Here is a 19,287-nt window from a genome sequence, read left to right as displayed (position 1 = left end):
GTCTTTTTAAAATATCATTGTAATACAATGCGGCCAGTGTAATGACAGTGTTGTGCAGTGAGAACATCTAGCCTGGATTTTTTAGAACGTAAAGCCAGTGCTGGGTCTCAAAGAGTGAATATTAGGCAGGCAAATAATATAAGTAACTTTATTCTGAAAACCAACACTTCCAAAATAGAGTTTAGTCATGGCATAGGTAAGTTTATATGAAAGGTGATAGATACATTTGATACATGTTCTGGGTTCCCAAAGTTATGTGGAATTTCACTTCAGCATTTTAATAATGTTCAATAAGCTGAGTCAATCACAAATATTTATTCAGAACCTACCATTGGAAGCTGTGTGTTGACATGGAGATACAGTGATGAACAAGAAAGATATTTCCCCTGGCTCTCACATTCTAGATCATGTACACTGTGAAGAACACCCAAGAGGTGCAGAGCTAGGTAGCCTTTCCAAAACCCTTTTGTTGGTGACCATCTCTAGGAAGCACTGGGAAAGCTGTTATAAATGATGGATGTTAGAGCTAGAGATAAAGATATTTAGCAACTTCAGATTTGGGGAGTCCGGATGGAGTAAAGAGACCATCCAGGAAATGATTGCAGTGGTCCAAGAGCAAGGTTGATGAACATCTCCTTGGATGCCCTGTGTCTATCTTGGCAATCTTTCTTTCTATGCATTCCTACTGCCCGTATCCTTCATACTTCCCACCTTTGGTCAACTGCCTTCTCATTCATGAAAGCTCCCTATGTCTTCCATCTAGTGCTAAATGGATCTTCCTCCCAGTTCCCATGGTATCTCTGATACCATTTGCCAGTTATAGACTATCTATGAGGACATCCTGTCTCCCAGCAGAGCATTTGCTAACACAGACACTCAATAAGTCTTGGTTTAGTGTTGAAATGGGAATAACAGAACACCAAAAAAATCTTTTAGGTAGACATGATGCTGGACTTTTAAGGGAATATTACCAATATAAATTTTAATTGAAGTCATGTATTAGTCATCTCAGCAGTCTGAACAACTTGAGTTGGCTGAGCCACTCAGTTTATTCTACTCCAGCTATCCTACTGGAATCTCCTAGGTAGGAGGTTTCCACCTGGAGTGTATCAGGTGGAACATCATACTCTAGTGTCTGCCCATAGGTTAATGATTAATTACATCAGGAGAGAAATATCTGAGTTTCATAGAGCATGACATAAGGATGGGGTTAAAACACTCATTTTTTTTTAAATCCCCGGACAATTGTAAGACATTAAATACATTTTCAAATTAGGTAGAATGGTGTACTCTCATCATTCTTGTATCACTTCACTTCCATGAGCTTTGGTGTGGCACTATTTGTATGGCTTCAGCCATTATCTAATGATATTCCAAAGTATTTTAGAAGGTAAATAAATGGTAACTTTGAAACCAATAAGACACTGAAACATTTTAGAGTGAAAGTGGAGGATTTTACTGAGGAAAGAACTGCTTTAAATTTTACCTACCATTAAGGGTAATTGTGTGTGTGTGTGTGTGTGTGTGTGTGTGTGTGTGTGTGTGTGTGTGTATGTTCATGTGTATATGCTGGCCATTGATACATAGTTGGATTCTTTGCCTATATTTTAATTGGATTGTTTTTTATTATTGAACTGCGTGTACTTTTTATATACTCAATACTAAACCCTTATCAGATAGATAATTTGCAAATATTTTCTCTAATACTGTCAGTTGTTTTTTTTCACTTTCTTAATAGTATCCTTTGAAGCACAAAAACTTCTAAATCGGATGAAGTACAACTTATCTGTTTTGTCATTTGTGCTTTTGGTATCACATCTGAGAAGGTTTTGCCTAACTTAAGGTCGGAAACATTTACTCCTATACTTTCCTCTGAGAGTTTTACAGTTTTAGCTTTCACATTGAGGTCTATGATCTATTTTGAGTTAATTTTTGTGTATGCTGTAAAGAAGGGGTTTAGCATCACTTGCTCAAGTTTTCTTGTCTGAGTCCCCATATACAATGACCTTTCTCAAGGTCAGTATCTCAACCCCCACCACTCTGTCCTCTTTAACCTCCCATTTTTCCCTCATCTCTCATACTTGCTCTTTCCTACTGGACCTCCATTCTCCCATTTCTCCCTATGTGTAAGCATTGGCCAAGGCTCTATACATATTCTGTCTCTTCTTTTCCAAATATTTTTCTAAAAGCAACATCATCCATTCTAACAGTTTCACCCATCACTTCTATTCCAATTTAATGAAAATTCATAACAATTAATGGTTGTTCATTGTATGGCAGGTACTTTGCATATATTATCTGAATTAATTTTCAAAACAATCCTTACTAGCTCCATTTTACTTTGAGGCATTTAAGGGCAAGGTCATAGAGTCAGCAAATGAAAGTGCCTGGATTTGAACCCAGGCAGTCTCTCCTCTGCAAGCACTCTCCACCTTTATGCTCTTCCTCTCCATCAAGACTGGCCTCAAATTCCACTTTTTTCAGGAGGGTAGTCCTGACCATCTAATGTGATAATGGTCCCTCCATCTGTGTCATTCTGATAACTTTTACTTTTTGCCCTATGTTATGGTCATTTACACTCACTCCCCTTCTCTCCTCCCCCATAGACCATTATCCTATCGATTCTGGGAAACAGGGACTGGATTTATTGATTACATATCCCCATTAATATTATCCTAGGACAGTGCAAAACAGGCAGCCGGTAAAAGACCTGCTAATTTGAATGGAAGAGTGATTTGTAAAGTGGGTCCTCCCAGCATGCCCCAACACTGTTTATTTCCACATGTGACAGGAATGCAGGAAGTAAACCAACCCCAGGGTGTCACAGTGCCCCAAATGACCTGGCTCTCTGGGCAAGGTAGCTCAGGATCTCTTCATTTTCAAGGCTGTGAGTAAAAAAGGTAGAACAAAGAAAGAAAATGCATTACACATAACCATGCTGTGTCTGCCTTAGCCAACAAACTTATTAAGCAAAATTGTATGCTTCATCTGCTGTAATAGGGCCAATTCTCATATTTCAAAATAACTATCCAACCCTAGTCTAAGAAATCCTTCCCATGAGGCATGACTGACTTCAATTTTAAGTAAAAGAATGTGGTAAATGAGTCACTTTTCATCTGGTCAGAAAGACCTGTATATTTCCAGATAACTTTATTCTCTGTAAAAGGTATCTCATTTCCACCCTGCCAAATAAAATTATATTAAATTTAAAAATAAATAAAGTTATATGAGAGAGAGTAAAGTAGATATTGATTTGTGCTGTTGGAAAGTGTTGAAAGTTTCTTCTTTGTGTTATAGCTATCTTAGAGAACAAGTCATAGGGGGGAAAAATAGTTACAAGGTCCCAGACTGAACACTCAACTGAGGGTTTTGTTTGCATGTAGGTAGAGAGTCTGTTATGACAGCACAGGTTTGCCTCAGAGCCTTAAGTTTAAGCAGAATGTTCCCATGGATTTTGGGGGAGTTGCTCTGCTTATTTTGGCCACATATGGAGTTCAGAAATGGATATGGGCCAGGAAAGGACAAAGGGGAAACCTGCTGATTCTCACAGGATGGCCTTGAATGACATGCACCCATGTAACTCAGCCATTCTCTCTTTTGATGGGCAGGCTAACTCAGGTTTCTGAAGTCACATTGGGTACCGTTGACTCATGCTTCTTCCTCTATGGTGCCCTTTAAAGAAACAAGTCCCCAAATCCTGTCCTAAGCCCACTGCTCTTCTTTCTTTACAACTGGCACTTGACCACATTCAACCATGGCTTAAATTGTGCCTCACAATGGCTGACTTGCAGACCCTCTACTTCAGCCAGAGCCCTTCTCTTCTCTTGCATTCCTGACTGCCCGGCAAACAGTCCCACTTCTGAGTTCAATCTCTACCTCCTACTTAGCATGTCCCAGACATACCCATTGTCTCACCACCATAAGCAGCCCTCCTGATTCCTTCTTCCTATCAACAATACTTTAATGCTCCTTGCAGATACTTTTCATTTTCTTCTTCTTTGAAATCACACCTAATTAGTCACAAAAGTTCATCAAATCTTCTTCATGAAGATCTCAATCCCTTGTGCTAGAATCTAGACAAATCCAGGAAAGAAAGAAGCCAACTGTGTGTCCCCATGCTGTGGAAAGAACCAGGAAGTGGATCTTTGTGTATGTGTGTATTCTATTTTTATTTATTTATTTAACTTTTAAAATCTTTATTGTTGGAAGTATTACATATGTCCCCTTATTTTCTCCATTGACCCCTTCTAGTCCACCCTCGCCTCCCGCCCATACCCCCAGACCTTCACCACACTATTGTCTGTGTCCATGGGTTATGCATATATGCATACAAGTTCTTTGGTTGATCTCTTCCCACCCACCCACCCTAATGAACAAAATAATACTGAAGACAGATGCAGTCCAAAGTCAAGCACAGAACAGAGCTGAGGAGATCCCAAAGTTGGCACTGGAATAGTAAGTCATCCACCAGACCTACAGAACTGATGTCAGTTCATAATGAAAGGGAGATCAAGAAGTCAGGAGCAGGAACCATGCCTGTCTTGGTTATCATTGAATCCCCAGAACCTAGCTCATTGCCGGCTCACAGTAGGCACTCAATAAATGTCCTATATTCCCAAATACAAGGCATTTGTTATAATCTTTCATTCACCTTTTACTCAAGACCTCATATTAAGCAACACTCTCTCACTTTTGTTATTTTAAAACACCAAGTAGCATTTGGGGATGACACATCAGGCAAAAGCAACATTCATCAATGTCAGTTTGAGGTGGCTAGAGAAGAAACCTGATATACTGAATAAATAAGGAGGCAATACATTTTTTATATATTTTTTATTGATTTTTTACAGAGAGGAAGGGAGAGGGATAGAGAGTTAGAAACATCGATGAGAGAGAAATATCGATCAGCTGCCTCCTGCACACCTCCTATTGGGGATGTGCCTACAACCAAGGTACACGCCTTGACCGGAATCAAACCTGGGACCTTTCAGTCTGCAGGCTGACGCTCTATCCACTGATCCAAACCGGTTAGGGCAGGAGGAGGCAATACATTTTAATAAGATTTTGTGAGTTTTTGACTTAACAACACAAATGTTAGCTGTTATTATAAAAATTTTTTTTGAAAAAAACTTTTAAAAACAAGTAATGTAGAGATAAAAAATTGTAATCTACCAGGTAGATTTTTGTTATTGTTGTTAATCCTCTCCCCCAGGGTATTTTTTTCCATTGCTTTTCTGAAAGAGTGGAAGGGTGGGGGAGTGGGTGAAGGAGAAAGAAACATCAATGTCATCAAGGACTTATTGCCTCCCTCACACACGCTGACTTGAAACATGGGACCAAACCTACAATCCAGATAGGTGCCCTTGACCAGGAATAGAACCTGCGACCCTTCAGTGCCTACCACTTAACTACACCAGCCAGGGCTGAATAGATTATTTTTGATTGTCATATATTTTGTGGCTTGATGAGTAAGTCACAGAGAATCAAAAAATACTGCATCTCAAATAATAGATAGGAAACAAAGGTGATAAGCTCTAGAAAACTGTTGGTGGAACCCAACATGCTTGTAATGGTGATAAAGAATACATGAGTAGCAAAACCAGTATTTCTAATTTACATGATTTTATATAATATATCTTTCTAAATATGCATGTATAAGATAAATTCATGCATTAAATACCAGTAGAGATTTGACAGTTTCTTGTAAATCACTAAAACTTATATATTCAAGCACTCAAAACAGATTCCCCATTCTCCAATGAGATAATTCATAATAAATGTTGTTGAATGAAGTAATGAATGAAGGTGTAAATAATCTTTAAAGACTGAAACTTGTTTAAGTAGTAGCATTAAGAATAGTTTATTCACTAATCCATTGAGTCAACGTTGATTGAGCTATTTGGGTGCAAATCAATTAAGCAGGACTCCGAATGGTTTGGTACTAAAGTGTACTTTCCACTGGAATGCTGACACCTAAAATAAGAGAGAAATATTTTAGCTTTGTATTATGAAAAAAATTTAAACACATAGAAATGTAAAATATTTAACAAGCATCCATACCTCTAAATGCAAGTTATTAACATTTTTCCAAAAATTGCTTTATGTATATATTTTATTTTTGATGGATCATTTGAAAGAAAATTGCAACTGTGACTAACACTTTAACCACCTTTCTTAATACTTTAGCATGCATCTACAAAGATGAAAACATCCTTCCACATAATTATAATACTGTCATTCCAACTAAAATTTATAACTCCTTAATAAGATATACTTCCAGTTAATTTTTGGATTTCTACAGATGTTCAAAATATGTTTTTTATCAGTGTTTTGGTTTTTTTACAAAAACAAACAAGTGATTCAATGAAACACCACAACTGCATTTTGTTGTCTTTTTTAAGACTTCTCCCTACTTTTTTTTCTCTTTTTTCCCACTTGACTCAAGTATAATTGACAAATAAAAACTGTGTATATTTGAGGTGTACAACATGATTTTACATAAGCATATGTTGTGAAATTATCACGATCAAACTAATTAACACATCCATCACCTTACCTAGTTACCAAATTGTGTGTGTGTGGTAATAACACTTTAGATCTACTATCTTAGCAAATTTCAAATATGCTATACAGTATTATTAACTGTAGTCACCATGCTATACATACTCAAAAATTATTCCTACTATAGCTGAAGTATTGTACCTTTTGACCAACATCTCACCATTTCCTCACCACTATGCCATTCTTTGCTTCTGCGAGTTCAGCTTTCCTAGATTCCACATTTAACTGACATCATAGAGTATTTGTCTTTCTTTGTCTGGCTTATTTTACTCAGCATCATGTCCTCCAGGTTCATCATGGCAGGATTTTCTTGTGTTTTATGGCTGCATAATATTGGGGTGAAAAATACTGCAATAAATATGGGAGTTGCAAATATCTCTCCAATATATTTATTTTCCAATGGATATATATTCAGAAGTGGGGGTTCTATTTTTTTTTTTTTTTAGGCAACTTCATACTGTTTTCCCTAATGGTTACACCAATTTATAATCCCACTAATAATACACAGGGTTCCTTTTTCTCCACACCTTTGCCAACACTTGTTATCTCTTATTGTTTTTATGACAGCCATCTTAACAGGTGTGAGGTGATATCTCATTACTCACAGTTTCATTACCCAATACTCTGTTAATTTGCATTATCAATGCAGTATGATTTGCATTTCCCTTATGATTAGTGATGTTGAGCACCTTTTCATATACCTATTGGCCATTTATATGTCTTCTTTGGGAAAAGGTCTGTCTGTTCTGGTCCTTCATCCATTTTTAAATTGGGTTATTTAGATTTTTAAGTTGTATGTGTTTCTTATGTATTTTGGATATTAACCCCTTATCAGATATATGGTTTGCAAATATTTTCTCCCATTCAGAGTGCTTTTGTTGATTGTTTTCTTTGCTGTGCAGAAGCTTCTAGTTTGATATAGTCCCATTTATATTTTTTTGCTATTAAAGACCAAGCCAATTGTCATACAGAAAGTTCCACATTGTGATTATCTCATTATTTCCTCATGAAACAATTTATCATATAACTCTAGCCTGGTATTTCTTGTGAAATGGAAGTTAGATTTAAGAACTTGATTGAATTCAGTTTAAATGTTCCATTGGTATATTTAATACTACAACATAATAAGAGCACAGAGTGGCTAATTGCTCCAACATCTGTGATGCAATTTTATCACGTGGTTAAGGTAGTAACCAGGTATGTCATCTTGTAACCTATGGGTGATATTTTGTCATCTTGTAAAAACGTAGTTCCTCATTAACTGTTCACTTAATGGATTTAACATCTGTTGAGAATGTTTACCTTAACCAATTACTTCAGTAGGGGATTATATAATAAAATGTACATTTCTGATTACGTCTTCAGTGACCAATTTTCAAAAAGGTTGAAAGTCCAAAATTTCAAGTATCATACTTTATTGTAATGGGAGAGTACCAACCTTCGATTTTCTTCTGTTTTCAGCAAAATGGGAAGCCACATTTTTATGAGAAGCCAGTTGTTGAATCCTTTGAGGAAGCACCTCTTCACGTTATGGTTTTCACTTATATGGGATATGGAATTGGAACCCTATTTGGCTATCTCAGAGACTTTTTGAGAAACTCGGGAATAGAAAAATGCAATGCAGCTGTAGAGCGAGAAGAACAAAAAGTATGTATGCACATCTCTGGATCTTTGTCAATGCTATTCTTCTCTAAAATGTTCTTGCAAGTAGTGATGCATATGCAGATACTAAAAAGAGTGAGGAGCTCAGGAATTCCTCAGGATAAATGCTCTTTATTTCCAACCCTAGACCTTATCCCTGTGTGTTCATGGACTTGTTTTATGCAAATATTTATTGAGTAACTACCATTCACCAGATACTAAACTAAGAGTTTCTTCACACACTATCATATTTAACTTTTATAACAACCCCATGAGATAAATATTAAAATACCATTTTAGAGATTTAAAAAAAATCATAATATAAGAGCAAGACACATGGATGGGGCTATATTCTGGTCTTCTGGTTGTAAAAGGAGTATTATTTATGTTTAATACTGGAATAGAAAAGTGTGTCTAAATAAAGTGTGAGATTTTTATTTCATCTAGATCAGGGCTTCTCAACTTTGTACTATTGATATTTTGGACTGGATAATTCTTTGGTGTGGGAGGCTGCATGTGCATCATAGAATCTTTAATAGCATACCTAGCCTCTACCCACTAGATGCCATTAGAATTCTCCCACACACTTGTGACAATCAAAAATGCCTCCAGACATTGCCAAATGTCTCATGGACTGAAAAATCACCTCTGATCTAAATACTTTCGATAATTAACCTATAAAAGTCTACATCATCCTCTTTTCACATTGATCTAACAGAACAGCCTGGAAAACATTCAAAGATATGCAAAGAGTCTGCATTTTGTTAACATGATTTTCAAACTGGTTCAAATGATTTATGATATCATGAACCACTTTTTCCTAAAAATTGCTTTAGAATACTTTGAGTGTGGTCATGAATTATTTGACATGATGGAGCTTTAAACATATCTAAAACAAAGAGGATAGGTGAGGCATGAATTTCAATGTAATGAGGGAACCTCAAATCCTGTCACTTAACAACCAGTACCTATGGTAAGATAAACACTTATTACAGTAATGCTTCCATGAACAAATCTCATGGGCATTTTTTTTTTTTTTTTGGAATTGCCTTAAGTCAAGTGTATCACCTTCACTAGAAAATAAGGCCCAGGTTTATTATTATAATTCCTCCTACTTTTAGCAACTATGTGAGCAGATGCTCTAGATCAGGTAATGGGTGCTAATACAGAGAGAAGAAATGACAGTTCCTGCCATCCGAGAATTAAAGGCTGGTGTGCAAAAACAGACTCATAAGCAAAGCATATGACAAAAGTGATGATAGGGAGGAGTGCGATGTGGGAATTCGGAATCTATGTCCTGTGATTCATTTAGGAAGTCAGGAAGCCATGATGCTGGGGCTTGAATGGTGAGCAGGAATTTGCCTAGTGATCAAGGGCACAAAGAAAGACATTCTCAGAAAAGGGCACTGCCTGTGTCAAGGTATTCATTAACTTGTTAATCAAGTCAGATTCTCTTTGAGCATGCATTTTTTGCCAGCCACCATGCTACTATCAGGGATATAAGAATAACCAGGGCAGATACAATTCTTGCCTTTAGAGAGCTAACCATTAAAAAATTGCAATAGAATTTGATAAGAGATACTATAGAGGTAAGTAGAGGATGTCAAGAGAGCCAAAAAGAAAAAATCATGGAACCCAAACTTGGTGGTCAGTGAAGGCTTATGGAAGGAAGAGAAAATTAAATTGAGATGTGATGACTCAAGAATAAGTAATAAAGCAAAGGATAAGGCAAGATGGAACAGAAGGAGTCTTCAGAAAGAGGTCCAGCAGTAAGAGAAAGCATTGTACATTCAAGGAACCAAGGAATTCCAATGACTGCAATGCTGTGAGAGTGGGAGTATGTGGGGAGAAGATTGAGAGGCAAGTAAGGGCCAGACCATAATGGGTTTTTATAAGCCATGGATATTTATTATAAGAACAATGGGAGGGCATTGAAGGATTTCAGGCAAAGGAATGCAGATTTGCAGATTAGAAAGATCGTGTTCGCTACCCTATGAAACAGGGATTGCAGTAGGATAACATAGAGACCAAAGAAACCAGGTAAAAGACTGATGTAGAAATCCAGTTTTAAAAAAAAATCTAGGTGAGAACTTCGGCTGGGACCATGGTAGTGATAACCCGGGTGGTGATAAGAAATAAGATCAAGAGATATTTAAGAAGATAGTAGGGGATTATTGATTTGACTTGAAAAATTAGAGAGATGCACAGATCAAAGACCATACCCAGGCTTATGACTTGGGCAGCTGAGGAGACAAGAAAGTGGTGTCACTCACTGAAATGAGGGATAGAGGAAAAAGATCCGGAGGAGGGGAAAAGTGATCAATTCATCCTTTGACAAGTTGAGTTTGAAAAATAGGCAGCTAGAGATAGAGTGTTAGAATTCCGGAGAAAAGTCTCGGATGGATATTGTGGCATCTTCCGCATATCTTGAGCATATCAACATTAATCAAACCCAAAGAAGTAGATGAGGTCTCCCAAGGAAAGTCTAGAGAAAAGAGAGGGAGAGAGAGAGAGAGAGAGAGAGAGAGAGAGAGAGAGAGAGAGAGAGAGAGAGAGAAAGGGTGAGAAGAGAACAAAGAACTTCAGAGAATTTTATAGATGTCAGAGATGGAATTCCAATTCTAGACTAGAAGCAAAGTGACACCAGAAAACTCTTATAATGGTTTAGGAAAGAAATAATTTGTGTTTGAATTGAGGAAGAAAAGGGAACTAATTTGGGAGGTAGTATTAACAAGTCTTGAAATTATATAGAAAATGATATAGAGGGAGGAATGACAAATTTCTACTTCGGTCAGACATGAAGATGATAGTGGCATACCCATCACAATAAAATGGCCTTGTTTTTGCAAAAAAAAAAAAAAAAAAAAAAAAGGTCACAGACACAGTTTTGAGGTATAAAGATTTTTGAATGGTAAAGGATATTGAAGCAGTTAAATCAAACAGGGAACAATCCACCATGCTCCCAGAAAAAGATGAGGTTTCCCAGGTCATAGCAGAGCTGATAATGAACCTGGGAAATAGTAAGGAGGAAGCAAGTTATTTTTAGCCACTCTTACAAGGATCTCCACAGCCCCTCCCTGACACCAGCTGGTCTATTCTAGAAGCTCTTATCACCAATCTGCCTGCTCCCTGGGTATAAGTAGCATGTACACTAACTCAGTACATTACTGAATATTTGCTGAAACAAGGTGTCAGTCAAGTCTAAATTTCTCAGGGTGGCATCCCTTGGCAGGTTTGGGCTTCAGATCTGCCATCTATCTTCTAGCCTGTTCCAATATTTTAGCTCTATCAACCCTGAGGGGCTAGTTTGTTTTTCCTAACGCACTTCTTACTTTCAAGCAGAGCACATTTATATATATGCAAGTTGGTTCTCAGCACAGACAACTCTAAGGTGGTTGAGGGCAAGAAGGTTATAGGGATATGCTCCTGGGATCAACAGCTGTACACTTGGGAGGGAGTGAAGGGGAAAGATGGGGAAGGTGATTTGTGATGCAGTCAGGGAGCTCTTGAGGTGGGAGATCCCTTCAGAAGTGTTGAGACAGGGGGTTGAGCCTTCAATGATGATAGATGGGGACTACCTCCAGAAAGGGATTTGACCTTGAGCCGGGCAGCTCCCTTCTTTGAGATGTCAGCCTCCAACTCTGAGCATTAGGGAAGGAAGAGATGCTTTAGTCCTAAACAATGGGAGAAGCACAGGGCACAGCAGCCTGTCTCTAACACCCCTCACTATTGATGCAAGAACTGCTTGACTCACCTCTCGGGAGGGCGGCATTGCATTCAGTAAAACAGTGTGTTGTATTTCTTTACAAAATAAATAATGTCCCACCCATTTGATCTCCGTGAAGTAGAGAGCATCACCAGTCACTTGACTCTCCTTAATAGATATTCCTTTTATGTGGCACCCTTTTTATTATGTGTTCTTTCCTTTTGAGCCCTGTTAGATTTAGAGGCTTTCAGAGTAACAGGCCCTAATTAACGGCAATGGCTGCAATTACTATGTACATTTTTATGGGACTTAGTCACTAGATACTCTATCTCCAGGCTGACCTTTATCCTTTTAATATTGCCCCCAGTCCTGCACTTCTGACAGTAACCTTGCTCTGTGAAAATAAGCGATCTGAGGCACATCTTGAAGTCTCTGGCTGGAAACATGGAATGTGCTGCTTTTCAATGACTGCTGGTTCTTTTAGCAGAAATGAGCATTATTCTATTCAAAAAGCTGGGTCACTAGGAGTGCAGAATAGATTGTCCCATAAGACAAACCAGCCATTCACAAAATGACATCAGGAAAGAAAGCACTTCGATGAAGTGATGGTGGACAAGAGTTATTCTGGTTTTAAAAATATCATAAATGGATGCTGTGACTTCTGATTACATTCTTTGACTCTTAATTTTTAAATTTTGATCTTATTTTTAATAAAATTGTATATGTTTAAAGTGTACAAATGGTCAAACTAATGGGCATGTCTTTTTCCTCACTTTTTGTTAATCAAATATAAGCATTTTTTAATTCAATTTCTCTATTTTCTCTCACTGGGATGACTTCTGTCATACCAAACCATCCATTCAAACTAAACTGTTGCCCAAATTTAGACTCTCTTTTTTACTTTTCTTCTTTTTGATTGCTAGCCCAAACTCTGAAGTTTATTCCAAAACATGAAAGCTCTGATTCATTAGTATAAACTAAGTGAAAAGAATAGAAAAATAAAAATCTCTTTTCAAGAGAGCACTAAAAATATCACAGGCCCAGGACACCTGGTACCTCCCATAGACTCCATCAACAATCAGAAGACCCTGGCAAGGAAAAGAACAATACAAACAGATATATGGTTTAAATATGTTTGCTTAAATCCTTCTTTTAACTTTTAATTTTGTAGAAACATGTGTCTATTTTTTAAATAAAAGGTAACTTTAGAGTTGAATTGTAATTTATGAAAGACCTCTAGGTTAATTACTTTCTCAACGAGGTTATGGCCCAACTTCTCAAAAACAAGAAGATGTAAGCAAATATAATCAAGTAAATGTCAAGCATCATCAGAGACTTTAATATCTTCATGCACTGCCACATTTATCAATCTTTATAGTTGTTACCATGTTCATCAAGACTCCTTCTAATGACACCAGACTGTTATAAAACATTTTAATTGCAATTTTGTGTTCACATTAGATCCAGATAGTCCCCCAGTGCCCCTACAAGTAAATTCCAGACATTTCTTGCCCATCTGCAGAGACTTTTACGTCCACATGGGAGAAAGAGGGCTCAGCAAGTTGTAGCTATAGGAATGTTTAAGGCACGTCTTCAAATGTTTACATGAATTAAAACTTGTTTTGCACCCTGATGCAGCAGCCTGCTTCTCCCAGAGAGACTTTCTTCTGAGTAATTTGAAGTACAGGGTCCCACATTATCACTGAATATGAGATATGATTTTGTCCAAAACAAACAGATGGTCCAAGCATTGGTCTTCCTGTTTTGACCTGGGTGGGTCTAAACTCAGAGAGCTTTATTGGGGCTTCTCTGGGAACTTAACATGCTGGCCAGGAGCTGGTAGGATGTTAAGATCAGACCAGTTCTTAGCCTTGGCTGCACATTGGGATGACTTGTGAAGCTTTAAAAGGTACTAATACATGAGCTTTACCTCCAGATATTCAGATTTAATTGTTTTGTGGTGAACCCTGGTTGATGGGGTTCATAAAAGCTTCCCAGGTGATTCTCCTGAGCAGCCTAAGTTAGAAACCAATATGTACAGCACTGCTTCTCAAACTTTCCTGTGCATTTAAATGGTTTGGAGATCACGTACGTTCTCCTTTAGTAGCTTTGGGATGGGGCCAAGATTCTGCATCTCTAACAAGCTTCCAGGTAATGACAGTTCTGCTGGTCCAGGGACCATAAGTTGACCCTTCTCAAAGGTATCACATGAGAGCTTATTAGAAATAGAGAATTTTAGGCCCAGTGCAGAATTCTAAAGCAAAATCTTTATTTTACCATGATCCTCAAGTGATATGGGCATATGTTAAAATGTGACAATGTGAGAAGCATTGCTATTCTAGAGGTTCTCAATGAGAAATTCAGTTATCACCTATGTTCAGGTATAAATAGTATTCTAAGACTCAATATCGATATAGGAGTATTCCCCAACACCAACAAACAATTCTTGGGCCAGGATGCCCAAGAATTAAGCTAAATTCTGACACTATCTACTCAGAAATAGAATGAGAAATAGAAATAGATTCTACAGGGTAAGTGTCTCTCCAACCTCTCTCTCTCTCTCTCTCTCTCTCTCTCTCTCTCTCTCTCACACACACACACACACACACACACACACACACACACACACACACACTCAGATGCCTTTCACAAGTTTAACTTGTGCTTCTGACTGGCTATACATTGAGGGTTCCAACATCCCCTCCTTGGACTTCACACTCTAGTTGCAAGTCAATGTTGTTACCTGTATTTCTGACCAACTGCTATAAACTGGAGGTTCCTAAACCCCCTTCTCCAGTTTGATTAATTTGCTAGAGTGGCTCACAGAACATAGAGAACATTTTACTTACTAGATCACCAGTTTAGTACAAAAGGATATAACTCAGGAACAAACAAATAGAAGAGATTCATAGGTCAAGGTGTGTAAGAAAAATGTCAGAGAGCTTCCACGCCCTCTCTGGTGCATCATACTCCAAGCACCTCCATGTGTTCACCAACCCAGAAGCTTTTTGAACCCCATCCTTTTGAGATTTTATGGGGCTTCATGACATGGCTATAATTGATTAAATCATCTGCCATTGGCAAGTGATTGCACCTTCAGGCCCTCTCCCCCCCCCCCCAAAAGTTGGGGGGCAGGACTGAATCCCTCTAATTAAGATGGTTTGGTCCCATGCTTAGATGCTTTCCAAAGGTCACCTCATTAATATCTCTTATTCAACCCTGTCCCTGGAGCCTGGGATCCCCTGATTTTAAGCTTTTTCCTTTTCTTCCTCCTATCCAACTTAAATTTCATAGACCTTGATACACCCTCAACTGAATTCACTCACCATGCTGATGGGTATCCCTTTAAATTCAGGATCACAAGCTTCAACATGGGCCTCAGTGCTCCCTTCCAGTCACATTATATTACCTTCCTACATTTAGTCACTAGCTCTAGATGACTGTTCCATACTTTCTTCTTTCCTTCAAAACTTCCAACACTTTTGTCCCTCCTGACTTTCAGTTATAATCTTGTTCCCTATTTCATTGAGGAAATAGGTCAGAATATGCTTCCTCAGCCACTACTTACATGTACCTGTGCTCACATATTTGACCTCCCCACTACCTCTCATAACTACAGAGTAGATGTCTGGGCTTCTGTCCAGGCCAAGCCTTCTACCTGCACACTAGAGGCCATTCATTAGCATCACTCAGAGTTAACATGTCCAAAACTGTGTATTTGATATTCCCTTTTAGCTTTCTCCTTCTTACAGTCTTTCCCAGAGCAGTAAATGGCAATTCCATCAGTCCACGTATTCTGGCTCAAAACCTCAATCATTCTTGACTCCTCTCTTTCTCTTATACTCAAAATGAAATCTGTCCGCAAATATTGTCAGTACTATGTTCAAAATACGTTTGTTCTTCTACTATTTCTTACTATCCCTGATGCCATCAGCTTTGTCCAAACAACCACCTTCTCTTGCCTAGCTGTACCCTGCTTCCAGACTCGACCCCTCAGTCTCTTCTCAATTAACAATGAACATGATTTCTTTAAAACCTATGTAAGGTCATATACCATCATTGGGCAAAACCCTTTAACGCCTTCTCTTCTCACTCAGAGTAAGAGCCAGAGCTAGCCAAGTCCCTATGGAACACAGCTCCTTCTAAGTCTCTACCTTCATCTCTTCTACTCCTCAGCTTTCTCATTCTACCTCAAACACCACGACCTCCTCGCTTTTCCTCAAGAAGAGCTTACATGTACCTACCTCAGGAAGTTTTATTGCCTTCCTCTCTGCCTGGCATGGTCCTCACTCAGCACAACTCATTCCCACACTTCTTCGACTTAAATATCACTAAGAAATCAACAGCTTTAAATATAATAGGAATCACTGGCCAGTGAAATCCTTAATCTCCCCAACCAAGCATAGTGGCAAATACCTTCTGACTGCTTCTAAAAGGCAAATGCACTTCACAAGGGATGAATATATTTTCACAAATGCAACTAGCAGAAGATCATGTCCTATAGTTTAGCAAAACAAATCCAAAATCAAAGTTTTATAATATTTTGTAAAATAAGATCATCAGTAAAAGTAAAATTAAATCACAGCCTCCCCACAGTGAATACTCAGGTACTACACACTAATAAAAGAGAAAAATGCTAATTGACCGTAACTTCGCTACGCACACAGCCATCAGAGTGAGTATGCAAATTAACCCAACAAAGATAGTGGTTAATTTGCATGTGCTGAGGGAGGGAGGAGTGAAGACTGAAGACAGCATAGAAGGAAGAGGGAGGGGAAGCAGAAAGCAAGGTGGCTGTGGGAGGGAAAGCACGGGTAAGGCGGGAGGTGGCGGCGGTGGTGGGCAGTGGAAAAGTGCGGGGTGGCAGCGGAAGGGGAAGCACCGGGCAGCGGTGGCAGGAGAGAAAGCGCAGGGTGGGGGCAGCGGCTGCGGGAGGGAAAGCGTGGGGTGGGGGCCAGAGATGGCGGGAAGGAAGGGAAAGCACCAGGCAGCATCAGGAGGGAAAGTGCGGGGCAGCGGTGGCGGTGGGAGGGAAAGCGCAGGGGGGGGGGAGGTGGCAGCGGGAGGAAAAGCGTGGGGTGGGAGGTGGGGGCCAGAGGTGGCAGGGAAAGTGTGTGGGGGGGGGTGGGAGAGGTGGCGGTGGTGGGAGGGAAGCCCGCCTGAAGCCCTGTTCTTGCAGGAATCTAATTGCAACGGGCCTCTAGTGTGTGTGTGTGTGTGTGTGTATGTGTGTGTGTGTGTGTGTGTGTGTGTATTCAAATATATACATACATATGCCCATGTATACACACACACAAAGATAATTTCTAATGTGTCATTAAAATGTTAGTCAGATCATTTTTTAGTTCTTTTACAATATAGAACTCTCTACTTTCCTTTGCAAGGAGGCATCTGTCCTAATAGGCAGGATGGATTGATCTCAGTAAGATAGAGCTTTGTTAATGTATACCAACTAGTAATAAGCCAATGTGAGGAATGGGTGGGTCATCACTGGCCCTAACGAAGAGCCCTTCCTCAAACGCATGTTTGTTTGTTTTTGCTTTTGTAGTTATGAAAATAATGATCAAAAGCAGGCTCTTTATTCATCTTTTCTGTCTTTTTTGTGCACTTAATTATACATATATTCATTTGTACGTATTATGTCCTTTCCTTAATTTAAATGAGATCATATCATACATGTGTGTGATTCACTTTTCTAAATCTAACTATATGTCTGGATATCTTTACAAGCCAGTGCAGGATTTCATCATTCCTTTCAATAGTTGCACAATGGTGTTCTGTAATATGAATGTGCTAGAGGCCCGATGCATGAAATTCTTGCAAGAGTAGGTCTTCCTTCTCCTGGCTGCCAGCACCGGCTTTCCTCTAGCACCTGGAACCCAGGCTTCCGTCAGGCTGCTGGCAGGCACCCGGGACCCAGGCTTCCCTCCAGCCACCGGCAGGCACCTGGGAACTGGGCTTCCCTCGCAGACCTGGCTTTATCCGGAAGGTCATCCAGAAGGATGTCTGGTCTAATTAGCATATTATACTTTTATTATAGACTAGAGGCCCAGTGCATAAAATTCATGCATGGGGGGGGTGCGGGTAGAGGGTGCCCTCAGCCCAGCCTGGACCCTCTCCAATCTGGGACCCCTCGGGGGATGCCCGACTGCTGGTTTTGGCCTGATCCCAGGGAGTCAGCCGAAACTGGCAGTCAGACATCCCTCTCACAATCCGGGACCACTGGGTCCTAACTGTTCACCTGCCTGCGTGCCTGCCTAATTGCCCCTAACTGCCCCCCCCCATGCCAGCCTGATCACCCTTAACTGCCTCTGCCTGCCATCCTTATTGCCCCTAACTGCCCCCACACCAGCCTGGTTGCCCCTAACTGCCCCTCCCTGCTGGCCTGGTTGCCCCTTAGTGCCTTCTCTGCAGGCCTGGTTGCCCCTAACTACCCCCCCTGCCAAGCTAGTTGCCCCCAACTGCCTCCCCCACTGGCCTGGTTGCCCGCAACTGCCCCCCTCTGCCAGCCTGGTCACCCCTCACTGCCCCCCCTGCCAGCCTGGTTGCCCCATGCAGCCTGCTGTTCAGTCATTTGGTCATCCCTCGCTAACTCCTCTGCAGGCCTTGTTGCCCCATGCAGCCTGCTATTCTGTTGTTACTGTGAAGGCATCGTGACCAATTTGCATATTACCCTTTTATTAGTATAGACTACAGGCCTGGTGCATGAAAATTCGTGTGCACTGGAGGGGTCCCTTAGCCTGGCCTGCCCCCTCTCACAATCTGGGAGCCCTCAGGGGATGTCCTACTGACAGCTTAGGCCCGCTACCGTTGGGAGCATGCCTAAGCCTCAGTGTGGCCTCCCTCTGGGGGAGATGAACAGACTGATCAGGGGAAGGCGCCATCTCCATTATCCTGCTGCTACTGCCACTGCCAGCCACGGCAGCTGTGAGGCCTGAGCCCTGGGCCTCACAGCTGCCGGGGTTCATGGCTGCCTGATCCCACAGCTGCCTAAGACCCAGGTCTCCCAGCCGCCAGGGCTTACAGCTGCCTGAGCCCACTGCTGCCTGAGACCCGGGCCTCGCATCTGCTGTGGCTTTGTCCAAATGGACATCTGGATGGACGTCCGGAAGACGTCTGCTCTAATTAGCATATTACCCTTTTATTAGTATAGATTATCACTTATATTACCACTAGAGGCCTGGTGCATGAAAATTCATGCACTGGAGGTGGGGGGGGGGTTCCCTCAGCCCGGCCTGCCCATGCTCACAGTCCCGGAGCCCTCAGAGGCAGGAGGCGACCTGGCGATCAGGGGAAGGCGATGCCCCATCATACCTTTTCTGCTACCACTGCTGGCAGCGCAAGCCTTGGCCGGCCCTGGTTACCTGAGCCTCGGGTGG

The 19,287-nt window shown here is 40.4% G+C and overlaps 1 protein-coding gene across 1 annotated transcript in view; it reads left to right on the top strand.

Moving 5' to 3' along the window:
* SPTLC3 (serine palmitoyltransferase long chain base subunit 3) overlaps window positions 1-19,287 on the top strand; it is a 131,270-nt gene that overhangs the window by 17,988 nt on the left and 93,995 nt on the right. The window contains exon 2 of the mRNA XM_054723873.1: window positions 8,023-8,208. Within this exon, the coding sequence (XP_054579848.1) occupies window positions 8,023-8,208 (186 nt within the window). The remainder of the gene's footprint in view (window positions 1-8,022; window positions 8,209-19,287) is intronic.

The sequence above is a fragment of the Eptesicus fuscus genome, chromosome 12, assembly GCF_027574615.1.
Source record: "Eptesicus fuscus isolate TK198812 chromosome 12, DD_ASM_mEF_20220401, whole genome shotgun sequence".
Lineage (NCBI taxonomy): Eukaryota > Metazoa > Chordata > Mammalia > Chiroptera > Vespertilionidae > Eptesicus > Eptesicus fuscus.
The sequence above is the reverse complement of the archived record's forward strand: the minus strand, read 5'-3'. Positions and strand labels throughout refer to the sequence as shown.